The sequence below is a fragment of the Salvia splendens genome, chromosome 12, assembly GCF_004379255.2.
Source record: "Salvia splendens isolate huo1 chromosome 12, SspV2, whole genome shotgun sequence".
In the NCBI taxonomy this organism is placed as follows: domain Eukaryota; kingdom Viridiplantae; phylum Streptophyta; class Magnoliopsida; order Lamiales; family Lamiaceae; genus Salvia; species Salvia splendens.
The window spans coordinates 3519962-3531618 of NC_056043.1; the positions used below are offsets into that span (position 1 = coordinate 3519962).

Genomic DNA, 11657 nt, shown 5'->3' on the forward strand with positions numbered 1-11657 from the left:
TGATCAATTGGGCCTAATTGACAACTAAGATGCATTATCAGCTACTCATTTTTATTAAATGAATGATCCAATATTTGCCACATAAAATCTATTTTAGGATTAATTAATTATGAAATGGCCTAATGGTAATTTTAGTTGAAAACAAATGAAAACATAACCCAATTGAAAACAAAGAGTAGCAACTGCTCCCCTCCCATTCGTTGTCGCCGTCAGCCCCTTGCCGGCCCTATGAATTGATGCCCCTCTCTTCTGGCTCACTCCCCTCTCTTCTAAGTTCTATCTCATCACTCTCTTTCCCCAAAACAGAGATTTAGATTTCAGAAAAATTAAAATTTATCAAGTGCCCTGCCTTCTTCTCACCTCTCGCGACAGGTAAGTCCCCCCTCTACTTCTTTTATTCAAGTCCTCTATATGATTTCAATTTGCTATTCAGAGTATTGAATTCTTTTGCAATTGGGACAGAGGCAGATAATAAAGATTGAGACTTTGTAAACTGATGTGATGATTTCAATACATATACCTCCTGCTGGGGAAGGAAGAACGAAGGAAATCTTGTGAATTCACGACTGAAATTGGCCATGGAATTAGTAAGTGAAGTTGTTATGCATTCCTGGAATTGAAAAGAAAAATACCAACAAATCCAATATAATGTCAATTGTACAGTCCATGTCAACTTGATATACAATTTGTGTCAACAACGCATATAATGTCAACTACATGTACAATTCATGTCAACTATGCACATATAATGTCAATTATGTGTACAATCCATATCAATTACATATATAATACATGTCAACTACATACATATAATGTCAACTATATATATCTACATATATTATATGTAAAACGTTGTTGTTGACATAAATAATATAGGTCGTTGACATGAAAATATTTATTGTTGACATTAATTATATATAAAATGTTGTCGTTGAGATAATAGTTGACATAAATAACGTTTGCTATTGACATCGCGCTAAAATGACAAGTATGCCCCCTAGTTGATATAATGTCTCCGTAGTTGACATCGTGCGAAAATTGTGAATGGGTGGCTGAAAATGCATATTAGTTCTCAATTAGGCCCAAAAATCTCAACAATGACCCATTAATATAGTATATAAAATTATAATTCACTCCCACTAACTTTTTCAATTCAATTTTTATTTTATTTCTTAGAGCATCCACAATAGCGCCTAGCGCACCGCCTAGCCGAGCGCCGGCGCTAGGCGATCTATTGCAACCGCCCAGCCATTTCCGGATTTAAAAACCGCCTAGCACTCGGCGGTTCCGTGGCGCTAGGCGGTGCGCTAGGCGATCCGCTCGGCGCTATTGCAGCGCTCCGAATCGCCTAGCGCATCGCCCAGCGGATTTTTTAATTTTTTTTATTTAATGTTTTTTTTGTGAAACTCATTCTTGGTTGTTTCTCTTTTATAGAGACACTCTTGAATGTTTTATGTTCCACTTTCGATGTGGGACAAACTCATTCTTGGTTGTTTCTCTTTTATAGAGACATCCTTGAATGTTTTATGTTTTTATGTTCCACTTTCGATGTGGGACAAACTCATTCTTGGTTGTTTCTCTTTTATAGAGACATCCTTGAATGTTTTATGTTCCACTTTCGATGTGGGACAAACTCATTCTTGGTTGTTTCTCGATGTGGGACAAACTCATTCTTGGTTGTTTCTCTTTTATAGAGACATCCTTGAATGTTTTATGTTCCAATTTCGATGTGGGACAAACTCATTCTTGGTTGTTTCTCTTTTATAGAGACATTCTTGAATGTTTTATGTTCCACTTTCGATGTGGGACAAACTCATTAATGAGGATGTTGTAATGTTATTTTAATTTTAATGAAGTGTGTTTTTTTTAATTAATGTACTTTTTAAAATTTTAATATTATTATTGAATTTTCCCGTATGTGTGTGGTAAATTTAATTTCGTATTTTGTGTGATTGTTAATTATTTATTTTATATAATTTTGAGTGATGTGGCTAGGCTATGGCTAGGCTATGGCTGGACTATTTGTTTGTTTTGATGATGTGGCAGGATGATTTTTAGTGTTGATGATGTGGCAGGAGGAGTTTGTGGCTAGGCTATTGCTGGGCTATTCCTATTGTGGATGGCCTTAGAGATCCATTTTCGTGGTTTGGGATTTTGAGTTTCTAAAAAAACGTTATTTTGAAATCTTGTTTCCTCGTCTTTTAACTACCGCATATCCATAGATTATGAAAAAGTCTATTGGCTTGATAATGCACATGGAGTATATCTTATGGGCTGGGTCCACTAATTTCTTAAACATCCAAGAAACAAACTAGATTTAGGTATTTTTAATTACAAAGTTCATAGAATTACAAATTAATTAATGGGATAAATAAATGCTGTACATTAATTTAAAAATAATAAGTCTCTAAAATCTCATCTTTCAGTAATTAATCAGAAATACTTATCTCATTGTTGCTATCAATACTATTCCAGTGTTATGAGTATTTAAGCTTGATTCTGTAACTATTCATATAAATGTCTATCGAGAAATTATTTTAATATTCTACGTATCGTTTAAGTAAAAACTGTCGTTGAAAAATAGAAAGAGAGAGCAAGACTCCTCCTTCTTTGCATGTACAAAGATGAGAGCAAAACTCATCTTATCCGATGCCATCCACAGAGAAAGCTCTGGATTTTCAGTATTGTTGAAAAATGAGAAAGAGCGCCAAAGAGATACACATAAAGCATGACTAGAAAGAAAAAGACAGAGAAAATAGATGAACAAAAGGAAAATTAACAATTAGTATGTTTCTTTAAATTAAAAACTATGCAATGTGAAAATAAAATTTATGAACAACATTTTGCACTAACTACCACCAAAAATTTGCAATTGAAAGTTTGTGTCCGTATTGTGAAGTCCGTATCACAAAATTCTAGATAGGTCTGCACCAGTGACGGAACCAGAAAATCTAATAAGTCGGTGTTGAAAATAAAATTAAAATAAATCAAATACTAATAATTATTATTATTATTATTGTTATTTTCAATTAATTAATATTTCATTCGTCTGCCATAAGTAGTCCCGGTTCACCTTTACTATAAATGGTAGGTACATCTCACTATCCATTAACTCATTGCACTCACATTTTATTATAAAACTAATATACTATATCGGTTTCACATTCTACTATCTTTTCTCAACCACTTCCTTTTTATATTTCTTCTTAAAACTTATGCCGAACATAAATGAGACTCCTAATAACGAACGGAGAGAGTATTGTTTTAAGATTACGAGGATGGTTAGATTTGAAAAATAGAGATGAGTATGATGTATGTGTTGAGCAATTGAGAAATTGTACTTTTCATTTCTATTAAATTACAATCAACTAAATAATTAATAGTGGAAACTCAACCATTGGACAAAAGTCATATGCAATGTATATATCAATACTAAGATGAATATAAAATATTTATTTATAATATTTGATAATGCCTTCCTCATCACATTTTTTTATTGTTCAAAAAATTCTATGGGTCCCACAATCTTCTACACAATTTCAATAATTTTTTCTCCTTCTCTCTTACTTTACCAATTACAAATTAAAACCCGTGTCAACCCTAAAATGCCTATTTCTATGGGACGGAGGGAGTATTCTGATTTCATGGAGTAATAAATTATTATCCAATATATTTTAATTGGAGTAGTAATTAATTGAATATTATTACTCTGTAAAAAGTTAAAATAGCATACATTGTGTCAGACATCTTTCTCTCTCTTGGTTTGTATATCTATTCTATCTCTATTTTTACACAGTGACTCTTCATTTCTTCTCACCCATCTCTCTAAAAATCAACAAGAAGAACAGTTACGGGTATTCTCTTTAATTTCCGCCACAAGCACGCAATAATTATACAGTGTCCGGCGCCGGCAAGCCCCCGCTGGAGCGGGGGCTTGTCCCTTACTAGTTCCGTCGCTGGTCTGCACCAAAACCTAGCTACTCGATATTTTTAATGTTTTAATTACGGTAAAGTAATTGTATTACTCTCTTCGTCCATACAAAAATGTCTCATTATGCTATTTTGGGGTGTTCGCGATTTATAGTTCAGTTTACCTTTTTTCATTCTAAGTTGACCAACCATTCATCAAATCCATTATACTCACATTCTATTACAAAACTAACATATAAAAGTGGGATATGCATTCCACCAACTAATTTCTTTATTCTTCTCCACAAAGTCAAATAATTTCTTAAAAATAATGTCGAGTCAAAATGAGATTATAAATAGTAGACCGAGGAGTAGTATATATTAACATATGACTAATAGTAGTTCACAAAATAATTAACGACATTAATCGACAAGGATCAGTCCTAGTGTACTTTGAACTTTTATTAGTTATATATGGACGTAAGCAATGCTACATATCACATATACACCATTGAATATTTTGGTTAGTTTGAACTTTGAAGTGTGTACAACACATATTAATTCAATTAATGGAAATTATATTATACTGCATATAATATCTTCGTATGGTTAATGAAGAGTTTGAGATATTTTCCTATTCAAATTTCATATGTTTAATTAACGATATATTTATTTATAAGCGTCCCCGGTTCTCAAATTATACAAATGTGAACATAATTACTATGAAAATGTTAAAAAAACGGCGACAATGTGTAATTTATTAAAAGTATTGCTAGCTATAGCCTATATTATATGAAAATTGTTCAAAAGTGGACACAAAATCTCATATTTGACCATTTAACTAAATTTTTTTAATTTTTATTTACTGCCAACTAACTGTAAAAGTGGAGTATTTAATTGCTGATTTTGCAAACGTATAATATTCGTATTATAACATGTATAACTGAGAATTAATAAATTTACATGACATTTTACGATAAATAAAATGACTCACAACATTAATTTAGGTATATTTTAAAGCTCTATAATTTAGTGACAAATAACCTTAAAAAGTAGATATAAATATATGTCTCAAAGCGCTCATTACACATAATATAACATCAAACTCTGATTCCTCTACTTCATATCTCAGTTTCCTTCTCCTCCCAAACTGCAGGTAGATGTTGAAAACTTACGACGAGTTAAAGAAATGGATAGTGATGATGAGCATGGTTGCCGCGGTGGCGGCTGAGCCTCAAGTTCCTTGTCTCTTTATATTCGGCGACTCACTGCTCGACAACGGCAACAATAACAATCTGAATACCATTGCCCATGTTAACTTCAAGCCCTACGGTATCGATTTTCCGTTGGGCCCCACGGGGAGATTTTCCAACGGCAACACTGTTGTTGATATCATCGGTAACTAATGCTGACATATACATGAAAGTTTCACAAATGTACAGAGTTTGAATTTTTTTTTCAGCACAAATGCTAGGGTTTAAGGATTATATTCCCTCGTATTTGACTGTTAAGGGCAACCAAATACTAAGGGGAGTCAACTTTGCCTCTGCTGCTGCCGGAATCCGACCAGAAACCGGCCTCAATTGGGTAACGTAAAACAAGAAAGAAACAATTTTGCCTTTTGCTTGATAGTCATTGGTTCGAATGTTTTCTTTTATGAAAAAAGAAACAACTTATTATCTCCATCTATGAAAAATAGTCTCTATATATACCAGACGACATGGATTTTAATGCGCATTTGATAAGTAAGAGCAATGAGAAAAAGTAGTTGATGCAGTCTTAGTTATAACTTATAAGTGGGACCTACATAATTAGTTATGAGAGATGAGATTATTTTTTATGGAAGCAGTTGTATATTTTTTTGCCGTTCGCTAGCCTGTTGATTAGTTAGTTAACTTAATCTAGTCATTTTCAGGGCGACCGGTTTACCTTCGACGAGCAACTGACTAACTTCAAAAACACGGTGGAGCAACTCGATGCCATACTCGGGGGGCGAGAAGCGACATTAAATCACTTGGGCAAGTGCATATTCATAAGCGGATTCGGCAACAATGACTTCCTCAACAACTACTTCTTGCCTGAAGTTTACAACACCCGTAAACTGTATACGCTCCAACAATACATCCCCCTTCTCCTCAACCGATATACCGAGCAACTCAAGGTACATTGCACCCGACACCTTAGTTTCCGCAAATCTCAATCATCATCATCGTCGTCATCCCATTGCTCGCCATGATCGTAGATTCTGTATACCTATGGAGCTAGGAAGCTGGCTCTAGTGGGAGCAGGGCCGATTGGATGCATCCCTTTCACGTTGGTTACGAGGAGTGATGGCGTGAAATGTGCGGACGACGAAAACCGAGCTAGCCAGATGTACAACAGACAACTCAGAGCAAGGATTGATGTTTTCAACGCTAGATTTCATGGGGCGCAGTTTATATTGATCGACGGTTATAATCACTTGAACGATGTCATCAATAACGCCGAAGCCTATGGTTAGTACGGTCCACCATTTTATTACAAATGTTCGCTTAGTACTGTGGAATTGAAGGGCTTGATTTTGAATTCCAACCTTCAATTCTACACCCACTATTTAGTGTAGTACCACAAAATATTTTATTCCTCTCAATTCTACAATTTAAATTGTATAGATATAATAAATATTTGAACTTTCTAATAATTGAAATTGGACAATTCTCTAACAAAAACACACTTCACGCACAACATGTACCCCACTGCACACAACACAATACACACACTACATGCACACTAAACACTTACTAGTCTACTACACACAAAACACACACATAATAAAAAAATTACTAGTATTTTTTTATACCAAACCCAACCTGTTTTTGAGTAGTGAAGTTATATATGGTTTTGGTTTTTAAGGTTTTAAGGTGAAGAACAAGGCATGCTGTGGCTAGTCGCTGATATGTCTCCAAAACGACTACGTGTGTCCGAACAGAAGTGATCATGTGTTTTGGGATTTTGCACATCCCTCGGAAACTACAAGCACGATCGTGGCAAGAAGAGCATACGTAGCTCAGAAGCCGACAGATGCTTATCCCTTTGATCTTCGCCGCTTGGCCCAACTTTGAACAAGCATGAAATTAATGTGCTTCCCAACATATCATATTCACACCGAATAGTGGAAACAACACCCTCTTTTCAATTGATGAATGGATCAATAAAATTAATTTACTCGTGCGAAATAGTTTACTTTTGAAAATATTACTATGAATTGCTTATTCTATATGTTAAGCACATTTGGTTATGAGAATCGATCATGAAAAAAAAGTGACGAGAAAAGTCTATCTTTTGCATGCGAATTATATTCCGAAGGTCATGAAAAGATTTGGTATGGATGTCTCGAAACATATGAATATCCCATTTTAAAAGGCACTTCAAGCTTTCTAGAATTGAGTTGCCATAGGACAAATAAGAACGTGACAAAATGATATTAAAAAAAAAACTATCATGCCTTATTAATTGGTAGCATCAAGTATGGCATGACGTGCAGGCGACTTGATATTACTCATGCACTGGGAGTAGTGAGCCGATTCACAAGTGATCTGAGTAGACGTCACCACGGTTCCGGAACCGGCGGTTCACGGTTCGGAACCGCCGGTTCCGGTTCAATAAATTGATGAACCTGAACCGGCCCGGCCAAGGTGTGGCGGTTCCGGTTCGTGAACCGTGGAACCGCCGGTTCAAGTGAACCGTGGAACCGCCGGTGATTGGCCGGTTCCGGGCCGGTTCGGCCGGTTCGGCGGTTCGTTTTGATTTTTTTTTTTTTTTTTGCATTTTGTAAATTGTAATTCAAGTTTAAAATGTAAAAAAACTTGCGTAAATAACATTAGAATGAAGCGATGTACAAATGTAATTTTATTGATACAAATTACAACTTCAAAATTACAAATTACAACTTTAAAATTACAAATTACAAGTTAAAATTTACAAATTACAACATAAAAATTAGAAATTACAACTTCAAAATTATAAATTACAAAAGACTTAAAGTCTTCATTACAATTTACAAAATTACATATTCGAAATAAAGGGGAGAAAAAAGAAATAAAGGAAAAGGACTTGAGCTCAACTTAAATTTAAACTTAAATTTAAAATTTAAGTTGAAATATAAGTTGAGATGCCTACGTATCCTCAATGCTCAATTGCATTTTGGAATCAAAGCCCACGTAGTTCTCTTACCTTGCTTACCTATTTGGCTTGATCGGAAGTATTGGCGCCTACTCTTCTTCGTCGGGGAAGTAGTCTTGGTCGGGTTGTACTACTAGTTTGTCCCAATCCGGTTCTTGGTCTCTAATTTCGGCGGAGCACCAATCATCAAGTAACATGGTGGCTTCCATGTTTTGTCCGGTGAGCCTACTTCTTCGGTCGTCCAAGACGTTGCCTCCAACACTAAAGGCGGACTCGACGGCGACAGTGGAAGCCGGAACCGAAAAGATCTCCTTGGCCATTGATGCAAGGATGGGAAAATCTTTCTCGTGTGAAGACCACCAATCTAGGACGTCGATTTGTTGGGGAACGGGACCTCCTTCTTCCTCATTGAATGAAAAGTGTGAGTCTAAATATAAATCTAACTCACTTACCGAATGTGCCGTCCTTCCTCCGCTGCTGAAGGCGTATAGGTCCGCCAATTGGGATTGGGTGTCGGGGTCATCAACTTGGAAGAAGCCAAAGTTCTGTGTTTGACGGGGGGGTCTAGGTCGAACTTGGTGGGTAGTGTTGTACTTGACTTCGTAATCGTGAAAGAGAGACCGCAAGTCGAACTCAAAATTTCTTTGGAGGCTTGGGAGGTGGGGGAGGTTTATTTGGAATGTTTGGGCAAGGTTTATGTAGTTGTCGTCGTCGTCAGTTTGCAAAGCTCGGAGTGGTTCAAGATCAATAGAAGCTAAACTGTTGTAATAAAATTCTAAAATTTTGAAAGTACCAACTAGTTTCCACTTTGGATCCAAAACTTTGGCAAGCAAAAAAACTGTTGGGATCTCATTGAAATACTTGAGCCATTTTTCAACCATGTAATATAAAACACACATAAGCTCAAGATTGTTTGCGGAATTTTTCATTGCAGTTTTAAAACCAAGTGATATGATCATGCAATGTTCTAAAACACGAACGGATGTGCAATAATACACACCCGATAACTCCATAGTTGCACTTCGAAAATTTTTGAATAATTTAAATAAACTCAGGCTTTGTTCCCAACAAGAAGATGTTAGATATAAATCATCAACAGGGTAAGTTCTATAAAAATCAACTAAATAGTCTATATGCTCCATTGTAGATTGCAACATGTCATATGTAGAGTTCCATCTAGTAGAAACGTCTAAAGTAAACTTTGTGTACCTTATTTTCTTCGAGTGGCAATACTTCTTCCACGCCTTGCCAATTTGAGGCTTCCAGTGGATCAAGGATACAGCTGTAGTAATAGGTTGAATATGTCTTTGCCATAAAGACAAAGCATCTTGTACACATAAGTTTAAAATATGACAAATACATCGTTGATGAAAATACTTACCACTTATCACCGGGGAGCAAGCCGCAATTAAATCGGATATACTTGCGGTGTTGGCGGTTGCGTTATCAAAACCAACCGAAAATATCTTGTTGCATAACTCATACTCATTCAAAACTTGAATAATTAAAGAAGCAATTGCTTGTGCGGTGTGTGGGGAAGGAAATTGTCTAAAACCAATCAAACGTTTATTTAAAGACCAACTATTGTCTATAAAATGACAAGAAATACCCATGTAAGAATTTCGTTGGAAAGAATCCGTCCACACATCGGAGCAAATATTAACTTTGTGCCCCAAGGTGGATAGACTCTTTGCAATTTCCATTTTTTTTTCAAAATACTGCCGGTTGTTAGATCTTTGAGCAGTAGAGGGGGGAATTCTTTTTGCAGCAACATTAAAAGCTTGTTGCATAGTCATTTCATATTTTCTGTCATTAAAAAAATTGAACGGCAAATGTTTCATTGCCGCCCATCTTACCATGGTATCGGTAGTATTTTTGGGATCGTATTTAAATAGTGGCGTACCTGTTTGAGACGATGAGCCGGCGGGGAAGTTGATTTGGGTTTGGGATCTAGAATGCCCAAATTCCACGGGGTGTTTTGCCTTCAAATGGCGTGTGAGAGTACCATATCCCCCACCGATTACAAATGGATAGACTTTATCGCAATAGTTGCAATAAGCTTTGAACTCGCCTGTCTCCACGGTAGTGGTCGAATCATCAGGATTAGAAATTACCACCGGGACCTTCTTGTAATGTTTGGTGAAGATGTCGGATTTCAACTTTGGAGGCATCTTCTTCTTTTGTCTCCCGGAAGGAGGAGGAGCTTCGGCCTCCTCGTCATTTTCGCCAACTTGGCCGGCGCTAGAAGGTGGGAATTGATGCGATCCATCGTCGCCTTCGTCCGATGATAGATTCACATCGTATTCGAAACGCGAATCCGAATGTGGCTCTTCGTCGCCGAGGGTGGCAAGTAACAAGGCCGCATTTCGATCTTCTTCCTCCTACGAGAATTATACACATTAAAACATATCATATAACATATTAAAACATATTAAAACTTACTAAAACATATTAAAACATATAAAACTTACTAAAACATATTAAAACTTACTAAAACATATTAAAACATATTAAAACATATTAACATATTAAAACTTACTAAAACATATTAAAACTTATAACATATAAATCAAAGGAAGGACCACGCTGAGGCATTCCACAATAGGCCATCTTGCACAAGGATATAAGAAAAGGCGGTAGTCCGCACATAATCTTTTTCCGAGCAAGTATACCAAATGGTGCTCTCAAATTAAAGACTTATCATATAACATATTAAAACATATTAAAACTTACTAAAACATATTAAAACATATAAAACTTACTAAAACATATTAAAACATATTAAAACATATTAACATATTAAAACTTACTAAAACATATTAAAACTTATAACATATAAATCAAAGGAAGGACCACGCTGAGGCATTCCACAATAGGCCATCTTGCACAAGGATATAAGAAAAGGCGGTAGTCCGCACATAATCTTTTTCCGAGCAAGTATACCAAATGGTGCTCTCAAATTAAAGACTTATCATATAACATATTAAAACATATTAAAACTTACTAACATATTAAAACTTATATCATATAACATAATAAAACATATTAAAAAACTACTAACATATTAAAACTTATTATAACATATTAACATAGTAAAACATTTAATTTAGAAGTTTAGAACTTACTTGTAATCGAAGAGCGGCTCGCCTTCCCACCTCCTCCGCAACTTGTGCTCTAGAAGGGGCACGACGACGACGAGAGTCACTTTGATCTTGGGCAATTCCCTTGCCCCGATCACCACCACGACGAGATGAAGACATGATATTATGGAAATTGAAAGTAGAGAATAGAGAGTAGTGTTTATGTGATATTAACGTAAACAAGAACAACGTGAGTAAATTATGAGCGCAAATAACGTAAACAACTTGAGAGAAAGAGGATGGAGAATAGAGAAATTGAGATTGAGAGAGAAATTCTTATCAACACAAGAATGGGGTAAGTAGAAAATGAAGATGAGGGGGTATTTATAGGGGAAAAATGTGATTAAAAAAAGAAAAAAAAAGAAAAAATTTCAAATTTTTGAAATCCGGCGGAACCGCCGGTTTACCGCCGGAACCGCCGGTTTACTCGTTGAACCGCCGGTTTTT

At 35.7% G+C, this 11657-nt stretch overlaps 1 protein-coding gene across 1 annotated transcript; it reads left to right on the plus strand.

Moving 5' to 3' along the window:
• The first annotated feature begins 5069 nt into the window (after positions 1–5069).
• On the plus strand, positions 5070–6409 carry LOC121757414 (GDSL esterase/lipase At1g29660-like). The gene is made up of 4 exons (XM_042152966.1): positions 5070–5307; positions 5372–5496; positions 5825–6070; positions 6152–6409. The coding sequence occupies exons 1-4, from the start codon at positions 5070–5072 to the stop codon at positions 6407–6409; spliced, it is 867 nt and encodes a 288-aa protein (XP_042008900.1).
• Positions 6410–11657: the final 5248 nt, after the last annotated feature.

Excerpts from the sequence above, each read along its gene's own strand:
- LOC121757414 (XM_042152966.1), top strand. The coding sequence starts at position 5,070 with ATGTTGAAAACTTACGACGAGTTAAAGAAATGGATAGTGATGATGAGC. Across the intron at positions 5,308-5,371 it reads CACTGTTGTTGATATCATCG|CACAAATGCTAGGGTTTAAG; the intron begins GTAACTAATGCT and ends TTTTTTTTTCAG. Across the intron at positions 5,497-5,824 it reads CAGAAACCGGCCTCAATTGG|GGCGACCGGTTTACCTTCGA; the intron begins GTAACGTAAAAC and ends AGTCATTTTCAG.